The sequence below is a fragment of the Corapipo altera genome, unplaced genomic scaffold (genome assembly GCF_003945725.1).
Source record: "Corapipo altera isolate COAL_440 unplaced genomic scaffold, ASM394572v1 92, whole genome shotgun sequence".
Lineage (NCBI taxonomy): Eukaryota > Metazoa > Chordata > Aves > Passeriformes > Pipridae > Corapipo > Corapipo altera.
Window position 1 is genome coordinate 692,626 of NW_020884994.1, and position 21,021 is coordinate 713,646.

General features: G+C 50.2%; 1 protein-coding gene across 2 annotated transcripts; it reads left to right on the plus strand.

Moving 5' to 3' along the window:
* Window positions 1–53: 53 nt before the first annotated feature.
* CTPS1 (CTP synthase 1) lies at window positions 54–19,518 on the plus strand. Of its 2 annotated transcripts, none has more exons than XM_027666513.1 (19): window positions 54–68; window positions 993–1,169; window positions 1,578–1,748; window positions 2,385–2,485; window positions 4,145–4,261; window positions 5,616–5,699; window positions 5,945–6,025; window positions 7,677–7,828; window positions 9,291–9,423; window positions 10,822–10,910; window positions 11,797–11,891; window positions 12,406–12,468; window positions 13,042–13,085; window positions 13,848–13,944; window positions 14,195–14,250; window positions 14,335–14,431; window positions 14,713–14,857; window positions 16,773–16,863; window positions 17,964–19,518. In XM_027666513.1, exons 2-18 carry the CDS (start codon window positions 1,004–1,006, stop codon window positions 16,855–16,857), a joined length of 1,776 nt encoding a protein of 591 aa, XP_027522314.1. In that variant the 5' UTR covers window positions 54–68; window positions 993–1,003; the 3' UTR covers window positions 16,858–16,863; window positions 17,964–19,518. The 2 variants fall into 2 exon arrangements, with proteins under 2 accessions (XP_027522314.1, XP_027522313.1); XM_027666512.1 differs by lacking the exon at window positions 54–68 and adding an exon at window positions 621–701.
* Window positions 19,519–21,021: the final 1,503 nt, after the last annotated feature.

Below are 21,021 nucleotides of genomic sequence, written 5' to 3' on the forward strand. Positions count from 1 at the left end.
CTGCAGCTTGCAAACTGAGCTACCTGCGCCAGAGGAACCAGAGGTATTCCTCAACAAAGGAACCAGAGGTATTCCTCAACAAAGGATTCCTCAACAAAGGGACGGGCTGCCCAGGGCAGTGGTGAAATCACCGTCCCAGGATGTGTTCAAAAAACCTGTGGATGTGTCACCTGAGGACACGGTTAAGGGGTAGGCTTGGCCTGACAAGTGACAAGAGGACATAGTCTCAAGTTGTGCCCGGGGAAGTTCAGGTTGGATATTGCAAAAATTTCTTCACTGAAAGGATTGTTCAGCCCTGGCACAGTGAAGTCCTCATCCCTGGATATGTTCAGAGAAGGTGTGGGTGTGGCACTCGGGGACACGGGTTAGTGGTGGCCCCGGCAGCGCTGGGGGCACTGCTGGCCCCGCCGATGTTAAAGGGTTTATTCCAACCCAAACCGCTCCTCGGCTCCGAGGGCTCTGAGGGGGGCGAGGAGGGGCCGGGGGCGGAGCCATCGCGGGAGCTCTGCCCCGCCCCTCCCGCCCTGGGGCGCGGGGATCGCCCCCCCGTACTGCGCAGGCGCCGAGGGGCAGCCGCGCGTGCGCCGCGCCCAGCGCCGGCCTCATGCGCTGCCCCGCCGAGCTGCTGGGGACCGGCGCCGCGCGCGCTCCGCACCGCCCGCACCCCTCGCCCGCGCCGTGCACGCGTCCGGCGGACACAGGTGAGGGCGGCGGGCGGGACCATGGGGGCGGCGCGGGGGGGGGGCGGACCCCACGCGGCTGCAGGGGGGTCACGGGCGGCTCAGCGGGGCCGCGGCTGTGGCGGGAATTTGTGGCGGGAGGAGCCGGGAGAAGGGGACGGGAGGAGGGGACAACGGGGACAGGCCCTCAGGGGCCGGGGGACAGGCCCTCAGGGGCGGGCGGGGTCGCAGCTGTCAGGGCGGGGGTGCCGCGGGGTCGCTGTCGGGAGTGTTGAGCCCCGCGCTGAGGCGGTGTCGTGTGTGCCGGTGCAGGCGCGGGGCAGATGAAGTACATCCTGGTCACGGGCGGGGTGATCTCGGGCATCGGCAAGGGGATCATCGCCAGCAGCATCGGCACCATCCTGAAGTCCTGCGGGCTGCATGTCACCTCCATCAAGATCGACCCCTACATCAACATCGACGCCGGCACCTTCTCGCCTTATGAGCACGGTGAGTGCCCCGCGGGCGGGTGGCCCCGGGTGAGCGCGGGCTCTGCCGGGTGGTCCCGCGGCTTGGCCTGGAAGGAGCCACCCATCCCCATCCATCGCTGCGCTCTGCACAAACCTCTGTGCCCGCTCCTGTCTGTGGCACCCCGGGCTGAGCATGCCCTGGGCTGGCCGGTGGGGCTGCCGTGCCCCAGCCCACAGCAGGGATGTGCTCTCTGCTCTGTTCCTGCTGCCTGGTTGGGGGGCTCAGTCCCCAGTGCACTTGTCCTCTGTTGTATAAAAGGCTTTTAGTTTTATTTGCCCCTTCAAAACTTGCTGTGGCAGTCAGAGAAGGTGTTTCTTTGCGCTGAATTCTTCCATTTTTTCTGTGGACTGTTTGACATGTGTGCTGTGCCCATCTGTGTGTGTGCAGGGGAGGTGTTTGTTCTGGATGATGGAGGGGAGGTGGACCTGGACCTTGGGAACTACGAGCGCTTCCTGGATATCCGACTCACCAAAGACAACAACCTGACCACGGGGAAGATCTACCAGTATGTCATCAACAAGGAGAGGAAGGGAGACTATCTTGGCAAAACGGTCCAAGGTAATGCAAAACTTGTTTTCTGGTCCTTAGAAATACATCTTGTAGTTCAGTCCTGGCTGGATGTTTTTGTCTTTCATCTTCACTTGAGGCTCTGCACCATCCTGCATGTTGGGACTGTGCTGGCCTTGGGTCCAGCTGTGTAACGTAGCCAGTGATAACTGTGAGCAGACATACACCTGGGGGTTGGTTGTAAGCTGGATAAAATGGTTATTGGTTTTGGTAACTGTCACGTCTTTAGAGAACCCAGAGGATCTCTGAGGATCAGATCAGTCCCTTCCCTTTCTAACCAATCTCCACAGCTGGTTTGCACTAGGACTTTTACAAACAGTTAAAAACAGAGTAACTCTCTCTGCTTAGAGCAAAGAACAGTTTGTACTTGAATCTTTTAGGTTAAAGGAAGTGTTACTTACATGTGTTTAAATTGAGGCAGGATTCCATTTCCTGCCAAGGCCCTTGAAAGTCACAGCCAAGAATAATCACTTCAAAAATGCATAGTTCTTTAAAGACACAGACCCCTGCTCAAGCCATATGAGAAGCCCTGGTTGGTGATTGTCAGTAATTTGCTCTGTAATGAGTTAAGAGGGAGAAATGTGTGCATGGGGGGGGCTTTAATCCTTGCCTGACTTTCTTTTCCAGTTGTTCCCCACATCACAGATGCCATACAGGAATGGGTAATGAGGCAGGCACGGATTCCTGTGGATGAAGATGGCATTGAACCCCAAGTTTGTGTGATTGAGGTTTGTAACTAGTAAAAAACTGATAGTTTTGCTTCTTGTATGGAATAAACTGAATCATGTGTGTATTTTGCATAGTAAATTTTCTTTACAGAAATGTTCCACTTTGCATGTTATTGAATGGGTTAAAAATCCCGCTTGGTAACTTGACTTACTGGGACTAATCTTTTGAATTGCAGCACTCTCTGTGAGCAGTGACAGGACCCTAGAGAAGGACATGAAGCTGTTTCAGGGGAGGTTTTTTGTTGGATCTCAGGGAAAGGTTCTTCCCCCAGAGGCTGGTTGGGCACTGCCCAGGCTCCCCAGGGCAGTGGGCACGACCTCAAAAACTACCAGAGCTCCAGGAGGGTTTGGACAACACTGTGAGGGCCAGAGTGGGGTTGTTGGGGTATCTGTGCAGGGCCAGATGTTGGACTGGATGATCCTTGTGAGTCTCTTCCAGCTCAGGAAATTCTACGAATTAACCTCTAGAATGAATTTTAGCTCTTGTAACTTAATATGCCAAAGTCTGAGTTAATCATACTGTGCCCTTTTCTTCCTTGGTGGGTGGAGGGAGAGCAGGTAAATCTCCCTCTGGAAAGGGTTGTCTTTTCCTCTCAGCAGTAAAAGGAGCCTTGGAGTGACCAGTTCGAGCGTAGACCTGGACAGGGAACGGCACAAGTTAGTGGTGACAAACGTGCAGTTTCCAGTGTGTTTATGGAATGTTTCTGCTGCCAGAGGAGATGCAGTAGGGCAAAGGCTGAGACTGCTGGGATATGCTAACACAGGAGAGGGAGCTTGTCACAGTGCCCAGGTCGTGGTGACTTAGGGCTCTACCTGCAGTTTGAGTGCCAGTTTGTGTGCCAGGATCACAAACCCAGGTCTGAAGTGCTTAGGAGACTCTGTCTCAAGGGACGGGAGGCTCCAAGTCTTGTCTTTGTTCCTGCCTTTGTATAAGCACAATATATAGTTCATAAAACTTAGCAGAAATTTTGCTTCTCAGTGCCACCTAATTTTCATAGATAGTAATTTTAACATCTAAATCTTTTCCCTGAAGAGAAATAGAGGTAAAGCTGATGTCTCCGGAGAGGTGCTGCCCATATCAGAAGCTGTTTTTCTTGTGGCTTTTTGATTTTTGGGGAAATGATGAAGGTAAAATAATAGTTGGAGTAGGTTGGAGGCGGTGGAAGTAGTGCATAGAGGTGGCAAATTCTGGTGCTTCTCATGGAATAGGATCACAGAATATCCTGAGCTGGAGGGGACACACAAGGATCATCCAGTCCAACCCCTGGCCCTGCACAGACACCCCAACAATCCCACCCTGGCCCTCAGAGCATTGTCCAAACCCTCCTGGAGCTCTGGCAGCCTTGGGACTGTACCCACTGCCCTGGGGAGCCTGGGCAGTGCCCAACCAGCCTCTGGGGGAAGAACCTTTGCCTGAGATCCAACCTGAGCCTGCCCTGACACAGCTCCAGCCGTTCCCTGGGTGCTGTCCCTGCTCCCCCAGAGCAGAGATCGGTGCAGCTCCTTGGGAGGAAGCTGTGTTTGTGTTGATGCTCCTTTGGGGAATCAGAGGAAGGTGCTGGGGAGATGTTTGTGTGTTATGTGTATTTTCCTGTGCTGTAGTATAGAACTTCCAGGTGATGTTTTGGTACTAAATTGTCCCTGTGTGTGTGTTCCCAGCTTGGGGGCACGGTGGGGGACATTGAGAGCATGCCCTTCATCGAGGCCTTCCGCCAGTTCCAGTTCAAAGCCAAGAGAGAGAACTTCTGTAACATCCATGTCAGTCTCGTTCCCCAGGTAAAACATTTCGGGGCTCAGAGGCTTCCTCAGTCCAAAACTTGCTTCCTCAAATAGGTGTTTCTGGAGTGCTGTACTTCCAGGTGCAGTTCCTTTTGTATTTCTATGCAGAGATTACATGGTTACCTATTAAGTCTTGCAGGAAGTGAACAGAAACTTTTAAAAGTGTGCAAATGTGTAATAAAGGCTTGGGAGTTGCAGCAAGTGCAGTTTTGCATCTTTAACTGCTAGTTTTTTCTCTATGGAATTGTCTCCTAGCTTTTGCAGGTAAACTTGATCTCCAGGGCTGAAAGCTTTCATTTTCATTTCTTTTGCATGGCCTGTAAAGCTGCTTCATGGCCATTTAGACATTAATAAGATTATATTCCAAGCTCTTCCCAGAGTTCTGTAATATTCTTGTTTCTGTTTGCTTTCGCCTTCCCCCTGCAAGATTTACATTAGCTGTTGCTCATGAAGTATGCTGAGTTACTTCTGAAATTTGAAAATATAATATTTTGAAAGAAAATCTGGTTGGTTTTTTTGCCCTAGACCATATTTTTAATGTGATTTGATCTTTAACAGTAATTTCATAGACTCACATTTGACTGCTGTGTGAGCCATAACATTCTGAGGGGCTCTTGGGTCAAAGATAAACTTAAGAAAAGGTATTATGAAGTGGTGCTTTGATAAGAATCACTTAATTAGGAATCACAAAGAAAAACGAAGTATCTTTGTGTGCCAAGCAGGTGAGGTGAACTCCAGTTAATACCAAAAACTTATGAACGTGCTTTATGCCATATAATGCCTGATATAACCTCAGCTGTATTATCTGCTCTGGATTTGGAGACAATTTGCAGTCCTAGATAAACAAAAAAAATCTCTAGTGCAGGAGAAAAAAATTTGTTGAAAAAAATTTTCTGTGGTTATGCTAAATTTGGGAGAGCATGAGCATTCCTTGTGTTGGAACTGCATTTGACAGAGGAGATTGATAGTTCCTGGAGTACAGGGCAATCTTTGTTCTCTTCTCTCTCTTTCTGCTTCTGTCCAGGCCAGGTGATTTACAGAGAAAAATCAGAAATATAAAATATTAGGTATTTGTTGGAAGCAGTGGATAAACCTCTGTTCCTCTCCTTTCCATACTCCAGTGCAGGCCTGCTTACTGGGCAGAACTGGGACTGAGGTTTCTGCTGGTTGCTTTCAGTCTTGGAGATTAAAAAGGCAGCACACAGGGGTGCATAAGATTAATGTGATTTGTCCAAGAACTGAGGCAAAGCTTTTGCAAGATAATTAGAGTGGAGAGTCCTGGTTAGCCTGATGAATCATTGCTGCATATCATCATCATCTGACATACCAACTCCTGCTCTTCTCTGCCCAGCCAAGCTCGACAGGAGAGCAGAAGACCAAACCCACCCAGAACAGTGTTCGTGAACTCCGAGGTCTTGGTCTCTCCCCAGATCTGGTAAGGTTTGCTCACGGCTTGGAATTTAAAAGGCACTTCTGGCATGTTGCAACAACATTCTTGTCTAAATAATGCTTAAGTTGAGAGCTCTTGTGTACTGGTGATAAAAAAGGAGAAGTGACTGAGTTGGTCTGTTTTTCCTCAAATCACAGGCTGCACAAAGTCAGCTCTTTTTCCAGGTTTATTGTATGAATGCCTGAGTACTTGTGTTGTGCCTCACAGCCCTGATGTTGCTGCTCTGTTAGATTGTTTGCAGGTGCTCCACTCCACTGGATACCTCAGTAAAAGAAAAGATTTCCATGTTCTGTCATGTTGAACCAGAACAGGTAAAGATTGTTTTCTGCACTTCCTTGCAGTGAATATTCCAGCTGTTTGTCAAACACTGAGGGGAGTTTTATCTGAGTGTAGTGGTTTTCTGTTCTAGCTCTGTGTTTTGGTAGCTGCATAATTCATGTGCTGCTTTGTCTTACCTACCTTCCTTACACATGGACCTGGTGCTAAACCAATCCTTTCTGTGCCAGTACCCAGGTTTTCTTATAAAGTAATGTAAGCTTAGAGAATTCAATGGAATCCAAGGTAATTTCTGAACACCTGTTTTGACTTTATTTATCCTTCCACTTTCCTTCTGTATTCAAGAAGATTGAGATTTTCCAGTATATAGAGGCCAAAGAGTTGCCCAAAATTAAGTTTAAAGGATACACGTCTGTGTTTCATACACTGCTCTTCTGCTCAAGATTTCATGAGGAGAGACTGCACTGAGAAATCGAGATGGGATTTGGGAGCACTGCTTTACTTGAATGTTACGTATGTGCAGAAATTCCATGTTAGCATGATCCTTCTTATACTGAGACTCAGAGCACAGTCTGGAGTGGACCTTGGAAAATAATCAAAAAGTCTGTAGGCTGAATATTAGCACTTTCTAATCCAGCTGGAGCTTGAAAGATTTTGTCTTTTTGTGAACGATTTGAGTGTCGCTTCCCAGTCCCAGGTTCTGTCAAGTCATTTTAATTAGTTTGCTCTACAGCAAGACCAAACTTGAGCCCTGTGCATTCAAGCACTGCATTCAGAAGTAGCTGGCCATAATGTTGATGTGTCATCAGCACGATATCTACCTCGTGTTGGCCAGGAACTCAAAATAAGTTGGCCCTGGGAGGTTTAATGCAGCTCTATGTAGTGGTTGCTCTGACTGCAGTTGCATTTGGATTGAGTAGGAAACAGCCCTGGCTGCAGAGGAGGAAAATGTGCAGCCAGGGGGGTTTGACTGGTGCAGTGTTGAACTCTGCTTTCATTTGAGTCAGGAGAAATGAGGATTTAAAAATAGTTGTGCCAGTGTATTTTGGATCCCTAAAGTACAGCCTCATTCTTGATGGACGGGTGACAGTTGTCCAGAGCCATGTTTTCCAAGGAAGCCCATTTCAGTGAAGTAGAACTGTTGATGCAGTTTTTCCTCATTGACCTAAGAATTCTTTGCTCTTAATTGTTTAATCCTAAATTGGATGTAAAATGTATTGCTGTATTGGGATCACAGATTTCTCTGGGTTTAAATCAAACTGGGAGCCCTGGTTAGGAAGGACAGTGGAAGGAAGCAGGAAGCTGGGCTTGTGGCAGTTTGGCTGTAGTTTCAGTTGGGATTCTGTATCCAGGAGTCTCTTTGAAGTGTTCTTTGAACTTTGCTGTGTGCTCACATAACTTGCCAAGCAGCTGTGCCTTTCCTGCTGCTGGATTACTGTGTTATAGCCCTTCCTAAGGAGCTCCAGGGAGCAGTAATACCTGGGAACTACTGCAAGATGACCTTTCCAAGCATATGGAAACTAATATGAAGCTATTCCTGTGCTGCTCTGTTATTAAACACATGTTATTGCCTGGAAGTTTAGGTGTTTTTCTGCTAGAGACGGGAACACTCTGAATATCTGTCTAAAAACAATTGCCCAGGCACTGGATTCCTGTGTTTTGATGGCACTTGTGCTTTATGAACAGGTCATCTGTGTTCATGATGTCTCCTCTATCTACCGGGTTCCTCTGTTGCTGGAGGAGCAGGGGGTTGTTGACTACTTCAGGCACAGGCTGGACCTTCCCATCGAGAGGCAGCCCAGGAGGATGCTCCTCAAGTGGAAGGAGATGGCTGACAGGTGAGCTGGGCTGGAGTTCAGGCTGCAGGTTGGTGTCTCTTCTTGGCTGTTGGTGGTGAGGGGATGAATGTTACTTCCTGTTCCTCAGGTGTTCTTATGTGCTCACACTGTTCTTTCCTCTTTGTTCAGAGCCCCATCCAAACCTTGAATGTTTCCAGGGATGAGGAGTACTCAGCTTCTCTGGACAACCTGTGCTAGTGCTTCACCACTCTCGTTGTAAAAACATTCATCCTGATCTCTAGCCTAAATCTGCCCTCTTTTAGGTTAAAACCATCACCCCTTGTCATAGCACGACAGCCCTACTGAAAAGTCTGTCCCCATCTCTTTCATAAATCCTCTCATCAAAGGCTGCCATAAGGTCTCCCTGGAGTTTTTTCTCCTGCAGGTTGAACCACCCCAGCTCTCTCAGCCTTTTTCCATAAAATCCTGTGAGACAAATTTCCTTAGGTCCTTATCATGTGTTGGTGGTGTCCTGTCTGTGTCAAACCCTGTCTGAAGTAATTAAAAGCTGGACAGCTCTGCCCTCCCTTTTTATTCAAAAAACTCTCATAACATTAAAAAGTGTCGGAAATCTTTTGTAGGCTTATGGAGACATCAGGAATGTCAATAAAAAGTACCTTTGAGTGTGTTTTCAGGTGAGACAAGTGTTTGGTACCTGTTCTGTCTGAGAATCCCTGGACACTGGATTTTTTTCTTGTGAGGAGTAGACTCCATGTTTGGGGGGGAAATAGTGAACAGAGTCTTTTCAGTTGACATTCAGGCCCTTTCTGAAACCTTTGTCTCCTTATAAGAGATTAGTTTTCAAGATCTATATGTTTCTCTTTATTTCTGTGCCTGACACAAGCCAGGGCTGTCAGTAACATTCCCTTTTGATGGGGAAAGCCCTTGGTACCCAATGGGTTGAAGGTACCTGGCAGTTCTGAGATAAACACTAAACCAACTCTTGGCTGTGGCCAGGAATGCTGTGTAAATCCCGTGCTGCCAGGTGCTGGGGAATGCAGGTGTAGGCAGCACAGCCCCAAGACTCCAGAATTCCTTTCTGTGTTTGCAGCTGCTGAAGTGAACTCAGTCAGCAGCACCGTGGGAAGATCCTGTGCAGTACAAACACACATGGAGTTGTGCTTTGATCCCCGTCACTGCAGCCTTTGAATGTAATACAGCTCCCTGAAAACACAGTTTGGTTTGGATCTGCTCAAAATGGCTTTTCAGCATAAGGAGAGATGAGTTAATTTATATGTGGCTTTCTGCAACTGTTTTCCTCTGTCATTGCTTTGATTTTGGTCTTGCTTTGATGTGTTTAAATCATAATTATAAAAGGTCACTCTTTCAGAGTCGTCAGCTCTGCTGGACAGACTTTGAAGAGCCCAACTCTTTGTTCCTTGAAAAGCTGAACAGAACGTGAGTGAATCTCATCTGTCTCCTGTCACTGATGGAATAACCCTCGTGTTCTGGTGTTCTGTAGGTACGACCGTCTGCTTGAGACGTGTTCCATTGCACTCGTGGGCAAATACACCAAGTTCTCCGACTCCTATGCATCTGTTATCAAGGCCCTGGAGCACTCTGCACTGGCCATCAACCACAAACTTGACATTAAGGTGGGGCTGGCTCTCTGTGTGTAGACAAAAGTCCCCCCTTCACCCATCTTCCTTCCACCTGCAGCGCTGCCCATCCTAATTCAGATACTCACAAACCCAGAGACAGCAGGGGAGAAGTTCCAAATTGTCCCTGGGTTACAGCATCTAAACAGCTGCTGTCAGGCCTAAAATGGCTTCAGAGCAAACCAGCCCCTCGTGCTGTGAGCTGTACCAGGTGTCTGTAATGGATAGAAGCTCATCAGTGCTCAGGATTGAAGGAAGGCACTGTCTGCTCTAATTTCTGACATTTGTTGCAAGTGAGCCTTTTTAGGATTTTTGCTGTTAACCTTGTGGTACTCACAGCTTTTATATGCTCCTGCCTCAGGCTTCATTAAGGTTTTCATACTGTTTTGACTGCATAGGTGCTTTTAGGGGTTTTGGTTGTAGCTGGATGCTCTGAAGAGGTGAAACATGTATCTGTTGCCAGAAATTTTACTTTCATTTAAATATACTTTTTTTAGTGTTCATCAGTCTTATGTTGCCAGTGAGTCATTGAAATAGGTAGTTGCTTTATAACAGCACTGGTCTAGGTTTGGGCTACCTTTCAGCTTCCAAAATCAGTCAGTAGAGGTGAGAAGAAGAAAAACAAGTGGGACTTGCGAAGTGCAAACCCTGCATGAGCAACTGTGGGTAGTCCCTGACACAGCTGTATCTGAGTGGTTCAGGAGGGGAGTGAGTTCTGCAAGCCTTGTACGTGGAGATCTTATGTTAAAGAACTGATTAGCAGTAGTTAGTTAAAGAACTAACTAGCAGCACTGCAACCTCCCTTTCCCAAAAAAGCCCAAAAAACAAGACAACAAAATGGTTGTTTTAAAGGGTTAACAGCCTGCCAGAACATCCAGAAGTTGAGGTGCTGGAATACTGGAGATGAGACACTGGAAAAATTGCAGGCGTTTTTTCCATGTCCATAGCACCCTTTAATTACAGAGGCCTGAGTTTTACCATATCCTATTTCTTCTGCAGTGCTGCTTGAAGAGGATGCATATTTGAGAGAGTGATCCAGTTTTTTCTTGCTGTGTGGTGGTTTGTGTCTGCGTGGCCTCATGTTCCCACCTCACTGTGCTCCATTCACACCTCACATTTAACATTAGAGTCTGGGGTTCTTGTCACAGCAGAGCTGCAGAGAGGGGAGGAAAGAATCCTGGCTTCTCTTTGTGCATTGGTGGTAGGATGGTGGGGAAAGCAGTTTTGTTGGCTGACAGATGGGAAATCAGCCCAGAAAAAACACAAGTATCCATTAGGAGACAGATGCAGAGCTCTCCAGGAGGAGTGATGCTATCTTAATTTAATGAGAATTCAGGAGATGCTGTACACTCCTGTGGCAGTATCTCATCATTCTGTTTTTGGATTTCTTCCCAGTACATTGACTCTGCTGACCTGGAGCCTGACACGCTGCAGGAGGAGCCCGTGCGGTACCACGAGGCCTGGCAGAAGCTGTGTGGGGCTGAGTAAGGCTCTCCTTCCCTGGCCATTTCCTGGGAGCATGGCTGATTAAACCTGCTGTTATTGACAGCTTTGGGATCAAGGGCCCCCCTGGAGACTCTTTCCTTGGGCATTGCACCAGCACTGACGTGGCCCCACACACCTCTCGGGGACACTGAGGATAAGATGTTAAATGGAGAATTGTTAAATAAGTGAGGGAGGTGGTGAAAGGCAGCAGTGGGGGAAATGATCAAATGATTGTGCAGGTGAGGATGTGCCCAGACTCACTTGCATGATCAGGGGGAAACAGGGTGAGAGGAAATAAGGAGAAAGGAAAGGTCCTGATAAAGGCTGTAAAAGCCAGAGTGGGAATGGAAGGCGTAAATGGGGTATAAACTACTTTAAAGTTTGAGAAGGTAGTATGCAGAGGAGTGCCAAGAATTAGCACAAGGGGGGCCTGTTGCCCCTCAGAGTTTAGGTGGGATCAGGAGAACAAAGAACCTCCTGCAGAGTTTGGTGTTAGGACAGCCTGACACTGCAGCCAGTGACTTCCTCAGCACAGGCCTGGCTGGGTGGTGTGTCTGCAAACACTTCTGGTGCAGAGCATGAGTCCCACAACATGAACCATTCCAGTAGGGTAACCTGTGTTGTATTTGGGATCTCTCTTGGGAGGGTAAAATTGGCATTTATAAAATATTTCACTGACAGTTCAGTGACATTTTATGTGACTGTTCATGTGGAGCCGTATGGAAATGGTGCTGCAGCCAGGCCCTGCCATGAAGGCTACTTCAGAGCCCTTTTCAGGAGTGAGGTCTTGCAGATCCAAGATTTTATGGGAGGGAGGTGGTACATGGGTTTGGGGGAAGCACACTGGTGAGCCCATGTGAATGGACTCTCTTCATCCTCATGCAGTGGAGTTCTGGTTCCTGGTGGATTTGGTGTTCGAGGAACAGAAGGCAAAATTCAAGCTATTTCCTGGGCAAGAAAACAGAAAAAACCCTTCTTAGGTGAGAAACATGCTTCATCGTCAAGAAGAAATAAAGCAAGGAAGGAGGTTGAATAATAGCAAGAGCCTCCCTGGTTTTCATTAGTGTGCAGTTGTGAAGGCTGAGGAGGGCCGGAATCTGTGCTCAGCTGAACTGGGAATGCAGCCTCATCCCCAGTGAGCTCTGAAGTGGTTGGAGTTGACTGGGATGGGATGACAAGGAATCTCTGTAATGAGGGGGTGGGAGTCTCAGAGGAAGTTTCAGAGGAGGCTGTAGGGATCTTGGCACCAAGAAACTCGTGACTGCATTTCAGTGAAATGGCTGTGGTGAGAGACTGGAACTGAGGTGTGAGCAGGGCGTGGGGAAAGGGAGGGCAGGAGAGCTGGTCAGGGCACAGACCCCTAAATCCCAGTCAAGGTCTGCCCCATCCAGATGTTCCTCTGGCTTGGGATGCTCTGTGAAGGTGTGTGTGCTTTGCACTACGAGCTCAGAGGTGCTTGTCCTGATTATCCATGTGCTGCCCTTCCTTCTGCAGGAGTGTGTTTGGGAATGCAGTTGGCCGTGGTGGAGTTTGCTCGCAGTGTTCTTGGCTGGCAAGGTAATGGCACAAAACCCTTCCTGCCTTCTGCTCATTTCTTGGATTGCTTGAGTAATACCTGTGATTTTTTTCTTTTTTTAAAAATACCTGTAACTTTTAATGTTTCCCATCTCCTTTGCTAATTCAAAGGAGAAAGAACAATTGCTTTCTGAGCTCCACTGCTTGGACTGAGCAGGGCCCTGTTAACAAAATTCTGTTCACTGGGTGCTAAATTGAGTTCTCAGCCTGACTCTGAGTCTCACCAGGAGTGAGGGTGGAGAAAAAGTGTTTCTTGGAGCATTCTGCTCCCTCCTTCCCTGCCTTTATTTCTGTATTTGAAGCTGTTGAATGTGTGTTTTTCCTGAATGACCCTTGTTCATCAGTGACTGCATGAGGTGGGTTGCCCCAAGATTGCAGCCTCTGAAATGGATACCAGGCAGTGCTGACAGCCCCATTCCTGCTGCCTGGGATGAGCTCTGTGCCTGTGAGGGGCTCAGCACGGTTGGGGATGGGAAGCAGCTGAACCTGGGGCAGGTCCTGTAAGTGCCTGTCGTGGTGTGAGGGAATTTGTAATTGCTGAATGTTGTGTTGCAGATGCGAACTCAACAGAATTTGACCCCAAAACTGCTCATCCAGTGGTGAGTTTATGGTGATTTGCTTGTAATATCCTTATATACTGTGTCAGACTGCTCTGCACATCCCTGGGCACGTTTGTCCAGAGCAGCTGTGGCTGCCTCATCCCTGGAAGTGTCCAAGACCAGGTTGGACGGGGCTTGGAGCAACCTGGGCTGGTGGAAGGTGTCCCTGCCCATGGCAGGGGATGGAACTGCATGAGCTTTAAGGTCCCTTTTAACCCAAACTGTTCTATAATAGTCATAATGAATTCCTTGGAACACTGGTGGACAGATTTTTGAGTCTGCATTTCTTAGTCTGCAGACTCTTGTGTGCCTCATACAGTGTCCACCATAATGATTCTTCTGCTAGAATTCGAAATGCTACTCAAAAGGAGAAAGTCCTCAAAAACCAACCTGTGAAGTTATTTATCAAAGTATAAGTGATTGGGGGTTTTGTTTCTGTAATTTGCTGGTGTGTTTAACATGTAGTTCAGTAAATAGCACAGAACTGATGTGTGGGATCTGTGTAGACTCTGACTTAGGCTGTTTCCTATGGGGAAAACTTCCTGAAAAACCTTCCATATGTTCTGTGCAGCCTTTACTAGAGTAACTCGGCCAACTAACCTAGTTCTGTTGGTCTGCCTTGTCAAGACAATGTTCCTTGGGGTGGTTTGCTTGTTTTTTGCATGAATGTTGGTGGGGTTTTTTCCCTTTAATGTTTCAGAGTCTGCCTGGGACTGTTATTCCTCCCCCATTCCCACCTCCCTCTCTGAATGTTTTTCACAGGTCATAGACATGCCAGAACATAATCCTGGGCAGATGGGTGGGACCATGAGGCTTGGCAAGAGGAGGACACTCTTTCAAACCAAGAATTCAATCATGAGTAAGGCACTTCTTCCCTCTTCTGGAAATGTTTCCTGGGAATGGTGTGCATGTGTGGTGGGTATGGGGAAGCTAGACCTGGGAATGTTAAAGCATCCTTAAATGGCAGGTGTTCAGACTGTTCCAGTAGGGAAATGGAAATGGGGGAATTTAGTCCCCTGCAGAAGTGTCTGGTGCTGATGGATGCTGTTCATATGGGTGTGTTCAAACTTGGTATCACTGCTCTAAGGAACATCTTCCTCTTGGTGCAGGGAAGCTGTATGGAGATCATGATTTCTTGGAAGAGAGACACAGACACAGATTTGAGGTAAAAATGCTCTGGTAGGTATTAAGCTTTTCTGTGTGATCCAGACACAAGAGATCATGGCTTTTCTTGCCTCTGCTCTTCTAGGTCAATCCAGAATTGAAAAAGTGCTTTGAAGAACAAGGTCTGAAGTTTGTAGGGCAGGATGAGGAGGGAGAGCGGATGGAAGTGGTTGAGCTGGAAGGTGAGTCCTTAAGCAGTTGGTCTGTGGGTGTGGGATGGACAAGGGAAAGTGGTTGGAAGGTAATTGAGCAAGTTTTTTTGTAGGACCAGACCAGACTCTCTGAGTGATTCCATCCATGAAATGACAGTAAAAAAAGAATCCCATGTGCTGTCCATTAGGGACAGAAGGCAGGATTGAAGTGACACTTCCCCATCAGCAGGGCTTCAGCATGATCAGCATTTCAGCTGCAGCTCAGCCACAGGCTGAGAGATGTGACCGAATGTTTTGTTTGTTCCCCCCAGAGCATCCTTTCTTCGTTGGTGTTCAGTACCACCCCGAGTTCCTCTCCAGGCCCATCAAGCCATCACCCCCATACTTTGGGCTCCTCTTGGCATCTGCAGGGAGACTCACCCATTACCTACAGAAGGGCTGCAGGCTCTCACCCAGGTGGGTTTAAGAAGGACCCTGCTCAGCCCTGTCACAGGACAGTGCTGCTTCCTGCACAATAGACTGGAAAATCCTCTTGGCACAGATTTACTGGGGATAACTGGTGGTGTTGCAGCACCTCTTCTTTCCACTCTTTCTTTGAAGGCTCTTGTCTGTTGTGCTGGGGCTGACTGGGGCCACAGAGCTGTCTCTGGCTTCAGGGAGAGGAGACCTGCAGCCTCATGCTACCGGTCAGGGGTGTTTGGGGAAACTGAGGCAGGGCCTTGTCTTTTAGATGAGTGGAGACCTCTTGGCTTTTTCCCATGTTCCTCATACAAGTCCCAGGTACAGGTTGGTCTGTAAGAAACTTGTTCCTGCTGCTGGTTTAAAGAACAGGTCCTGGTGGTTGCAGCTGACTTCTGCTGACTTCAGCTTTCTTCATTTCAGTTTGCAAAGCAGCTGATGTTTTGGGTAGGTTTAGTGGTGCAGTTACTTGTGCTGCTGCTCCCCAGTGCCTGCAGTTCTGCTCAGCACTTGGGCACTGAGCAACAAACACCCACCATGTGGTGGGGACCCTTCTGCTCCTCCCAGAGAACACTGGGGAGCTGCTGAGTGCTGACAGGCACTAAACAAAAAAACAGACTGAATGCCAAGGAGAATTAGCACTGACTGTGTCAAACCCAGGCAAGTGCAATGCCCAGAGGAAAGTATTGCCTCATGTGTTGAGCTGCAGTGCAGCTGCACCATGGGATTCCTGGTTGGTGTTGGCAGCAGGGCAGTCAGGTGAGTGTGTCAGGGATACTCCAGGGGAGCTTCTTGTGTGACAGTCACTCACTTCAGTGAGGGTTGAGGGATATTTTAATTACCTGCTTTTGCACATTTGAGTTTGAAATGGCTCCTCACAGCAGAGGAGCTGAAGTTTTCTCTGTGCTGCAGCATCCCACTGCCCTGGGAGTCTCTTGTGTTGTGGTCACAAATAGTTTCATGGCTGGCATGTAACCTAAAAGTATTGGTGGCAGTTCTAGGCCTGTGCTCCCTGTTCTTCCTGTCATCACCTTTTCTGGTGGGTGTCATTGCCCTGGGATGAGGCTCCATGTGACACAGAACCAGGGGACACACACTGTACCCCTGAGGAGGGGCCTGGACTGGAGCAGGGGGGCAGCAGGAGCCTCACGAGGCTCAGCAAGGGCAAATGCAGAGTCCTGCATCCAGGAATCCCTCACAGTGACGGGGGCCAGGAGTGGGCAGGGACAACTCTGCTCACCAGGGACTGGGGAACAGGAAGGGAATGGGAAGCAGCAGTGGGCAAGCGCAGTGAAGGAGGGACAGATGGACAGCATCCTGGGCTGCCTGAGGAGGGATGGATGCATGGACAGCAACCTGGGCTGTCAGAGTGAGCACAGCCAGGAGATGGAGAGAAGTGATTGTGTCTCTTTACTTGGCATTTGTTAAGAGACCCCATCAAGAGCATTCTGTGCAGTTTGGGATTGCCCAGCACAAGTCAAACATGGATCAATTGGAGAGGGGTTAGCAGAGAGCTGATAGGAGCCAGTGAGCAGAGGCTGAAGGAGCTGGGCTTGCTCAGCCTGGAGAAGGGAAGGTTATGGGGGACCCAAGAGCAGCCTGACAACACTGGCCAAAATGTTATCAAAGATGAAAGCAGAATCTTTACAGAATGTGACAGTGATTTAATTAATTTCATTTAGAGTAACTTTGCCTTTCAAAATGCCTGTTACGTGTGTAATTATCTTAATTGACAAACCTCAAAACAGGTGCTGACCCAGCCCTGTTTCCTAAGGGATGGCTACACTGGAAACTGTGTGTGCTCTGCTGTTTCCCCTGAGCTGGCAGCACTCACACCAAGCCCTCTGCCTGCTGGTGCAGCTCTGGGTCCTCAGACACTTGTGCTCTCTCACCCACCCTGTGCCCCTTGCAGGGACACCTACAGCGACCGCAGCGGCAGCAGCTCCCCCGACCTGGAGATCACAGAGCTCAAGTTCCCCTCAGTCAATCACGACTGATCCCTGGTAATGTTTAATGATCTCAGCCTCTTCCTTGGGGAAAAAATTACTTGCCCAGTCTTTTCTCCTGGCATCTGACTTGCACATTGTTTGGTGGAAGGCTGGCAGGCTGTGGGGTGTGCTGGTGCTCACACACGTGTTCCAGCTGTGCTTAGGGGTGGGCAGTGCCCCTGGGGAACAGATGGGGGTGGTGTTCCCTTAGCAAACTGACACATAATAAAGTATAAATACACAGGCAGGAGTTCGGGATTAAATTCAGGTTAAGAACCAGAGCACCACTGGAGCACACACTCCTGAAAATGGGGGCAGAACTGAGCAAGGGGTTCCTGGATTTAGGAAGCTCAGTATTTTGGGAGCAGTCTCTCACTGATGTCAGAGAACATCTTGGAAGTAGCTGTTCTGCCCATCTTCTGGGACAGCAGTTCTGTCAGACCAGGGGCTCAAGCTCTGGTCTGTAATGGCTGCAGATGTGAAAAATGGAGCTACACAGTCCAGGGAAGGAGGGGATGCTAAAACCTGGCACTCAGACTGCACCAGCAGGACAGGCAGACTTAAATGTTGAGTTCTCCCTCTATGTAGTAGATGATCATGGATGTGACCTCCTGCTCTGGCTGGTTCGTGTGCTGGTTTTGGAGGAGTTGAGCAGCATCTGTGGACACCCCCGTGGGGTGAGACGAGGCTCCACTGCTGAGTGCCAGGGGACCCTCCTCCCCCTTCCCTTGGTCTGACAGGCACGTCCAAACTGCAGAGGGAAAGCAGGGTCGGCTCCTGTCTGGCACAGGAGTGCTCCCCACCCCTGGGCACAGGACTGGGACTGGATGCTGGGATCACTGGGTGCTGGGCTCTTCCACAGCCAGTACAACACTTAAGAGCTGAAGAATTCTCCCTGTAAATTTTTATCCTAAAGTCACTGTGAACCTTTGGCTCCCTGACAGCATCCTGTGTGCTCTGGAGGCTTGGGGGCTGTCCCCAGCTGAAGCTGTAGGAGAGGGGCAGTGGCAGTGTGGGGTATCCCCAGGGACATGGCTCAGCCTGACTCCAGTGCTGTGCAGCTCCAGCCTGTGGCTCTCTCCTGTCAGTAACTCCTGCTCCTTTTCCCTCTCCAGGTGTGTCCTTGCTGCAGAGAGGAGTCTCGTTTCGGTTTTCCAGGCGTTCTTACAGCAATAGCTTCAACACCTCAGCTTTGGGCTTTCCTGACTTATGGGTTTATAATTTTCATTCTGAGATCCTGTCCCTTATTTCTTCAGCTCTTCTGTCCTTCCTTTATTTTCCGTGTAGATCCTGGTTATTTGTGGAGGAGAGTTCACACAGGCTCCTCCAGACTTCTTCAGTTCCTTCAGTTTGCACCAGCTTGGAGATCAAAGCAAACTGGGGCATGGGGTTCGATGTGGGGGGGAATCCCATGGCACACGTCCTTCCCAGCACAGGGAATGCTGGCATCAGGGTGCCTTGGACACTGACAGTGGAGTTGCTTTCTCCAGCCTTTCTGCTTCCTCCTCACTCTTTACTTACTAGTGAAATTATGTGGATGGCACAAGCTTTTGAGGTTTGGCTCAGTGCCTGAGCTGGGCTGCACTGCAGAGGAGGGCTCTGGGCTGGGCAGGCTCGTGCAGCCTTTTTGAGGTTTTTTTTGGGGAAAGAAGGATGATTTATTCTTTTTTTTTTCAGTAGTATTTACAAACCTTTGGCACTGGTGCTCTCAGTGCATTCATTGCCACAATGAATTTGTAATCAGGAAACTTCTCCTGGAATAGTGTTACTCTGGAATACGATCATCTCTGCCTGACATGTCACTGCAGGGATGTGAGTAACTGGGATCAAGTTGGGGGGGTGGAAAGCAAAGCTGCCAGGAAAGCCCTGACCCAGGAGTCCGTGCTCCTGGAGCTGCTCCTTGGGTTGGGACCCTCCCACCCCTTGCATCAAGGGGGAGGTGAGAACAGTGAACCACTGAACCACTTCCACTGCTGCCTTGAGCTGCTCCTGCTGTCCCTGGCCTTGGACACAACAGTTCCTGGTGCTTTTTCATGGATTGGAAGGAGAGCCTTCCACTGCCTTTTTGTACAGTTGGAGCCGTGTGTCCTGTGCTCCCGCCATTCCCAAGGGCTGTTCCCCATCCCCAGGTGCTGCCTGGCTCTGGGGCTGGGTGGTGCTGTGCAGTGCTGGGGGATGGACTCCCTGGTTCCCTGCCTCGTGCTGCCGTGGAACACCGTGTTTGGCCGGTGGGGATTGAGAGGGAAGGAAGGAAGGAATGAAGTGTCTGCACTGTCTGAGTGTCTGCACTCGGCAGGGCCTGGGAGTCTGGGGAGAGCTGCACAGTCAGACCTGGCTGAGCCACGTAACCAAACCCTGTCCTGTCCCTCCTCAGTGATCTCCTCCTCAACCCCCCTTGCTTTAGTCCTCAGTTGTTTTCAGTATTCCCTGTAAAGCTGCTGTGAGCCCAGAGAGCTTTGAGCATTCCTCGTGTGCCAATTCCAGCTGTTCTGGAGGAATGATTGAGTTTGATGCTCTGGTACTGCCCAACCCCTGCCCTTGGTGTGGGGCAGGGTGAGATTGTTCCTCAGCTGCATCACAACTGTGTTTTCTTTCTCCCGAGATGTTTTTGTTTTGGCCAAAACTGTGCCACTTACTCGGTCATTAAATGCTCATTTGTAACAAACTGAACCAGGAGCCCCGAGCTCGTTCTGTTCCTGCCCTGCTTGGAGGGAGAGGGAGGGAGGGAAGGGACTGAGGTAAACTCAGTTTCAAATGAATCCTCTCTAAGTCAGGGAAAATTTGTGAGCTGCACTCCCAGTGGTTTTAGATGTGGATTTCCAAAGGCTGGCTGAAATCATCTCCCTCCAGCGGCAGAGAAACCTGGGCTGAGCCTGGAGGTGCTGCAGGGCAGGGGAGTCACTTCCTCATGGAAGAACGAGGCTGCAACTCCTGCGAGGGTTTGTCCCTCCTTGCTCCACAGCTGCGGTTGTTGGCCAGAGCCCCCTCAGGGCTCCTGCTGTAGGGGTGTGGGGAGGGTCGGCCCCATGGCAACCCCCGGGGCACGGGCAGTGCACCCAGGGGGGTGGAGGCTCTGCTTTGGTGCCCACCCTGAGCTGCTGCATTTTAGCTCCTGCACTGGGCAGGCAACAAAAACGAGCATTGAAAGTTGAAGACGCAGTGAAATGTTGCAAATAAATTTGGCCTCTGTAGGGCTTGTTTCAAGGTCTTGGGAGTTTGATGGCTGTGGGACTTGGCCAAGGCACCGCTGTGCCCCAACGGCACCGTCCCTTTCAGCCCCAAACACGGATGGGTCCAGCTGCCTCCCAGGCTCTGCTGCCGGGGCTGTGAGGGGATGGGGCCGGGACCCTGCACTGTGACAGCAGCCCCAGGGGTGAATTTGGGCCGGAGGCACCTCAACAGGGACCCCGGGGTGCCCAACAAGCCCTGAGGCTGCAGGAGAGACCCGGGGCTTCTGCCCCTTCACCTGGGGCTGAACCAGCCAAGACATTCCAGCACCCACCTCGCTGTCCCTTCCTCCAGCAGCCCCTCAGGGCTGTTCCAGGTGCTGCAGGCGCAGCTCGAGCTGGGACACAAACCCCGACTCAGCACATGGGGTGAGACCCCCCCGGCCGCGGTGCTGTGGGGGAGCAGCCCCTGGTGTGGGGCCGGGCCGGGCCCCCTCGGCCTCTGCCCCTCCCGTGGGACGGAGCAGCCCCCGAGGGCCCACAGGGGCTCTGGGCCGACTGCCCCAGTGTGGGGTCTGGGCCACGGCACTGCTCTTTTGGGGAGCAAGGTGGGGGCTCAGAGCTCATCGACCCCCCTTCTCCTCCCTCCCCGTCCGGCTGCAGGGGCTGTTTGCCCACCCCGGTACCTCAGGGCTGAGCTGTGCTGGCAGCGAAGGGTTCAGGGGCTCGGTCGGGGCTGCTCCTGCCCCAACACCCCCTTCAAGCTTCAGGCAGGGACGAGGAGTCGCAGAAGCCTCTGTCAGCACGGGCAGCACCGCGAAGAGCAAGAGGGAGGTCAGGCTGGGGGGATGAGAGAGGCTGGGAAGAGATCGGGAGGGCGCGATGGATGTCATCCCATCGCCACCCTGCGAGTGCCTCCGCTTCCCTCAGCCCCAGAGGAAGGGGAGGGCAGGGCAGGCAGGGAGCCGCGGGTCTGTCCTGCACCAGCACCCGCTGCCTGTCCCTG

Coding starts and splice junctions, on each gene's coding strand:
- CTPS1 (XM_027666513.1), top strand. CDS start 1,004: ATGAAGTACATCCTGGTCACGGGCGGGGTGATCTCGGGCATCGGCAAG. Junction 1,170..1,577: donor CTTCTCGCCTTATGAGCACG/GTGAGTGCCCCG, acceptor GTGTGTGTGCAG/GGGAGGTGTTTGTTCTGGAT. Junction 14,858..16,772: donor GGCTGCAGGCTCTCACCCAG/GTGGGTTTAAGA, acceptor TGCCCCTTGCAG/GGACACCTACAGCGACCGCA.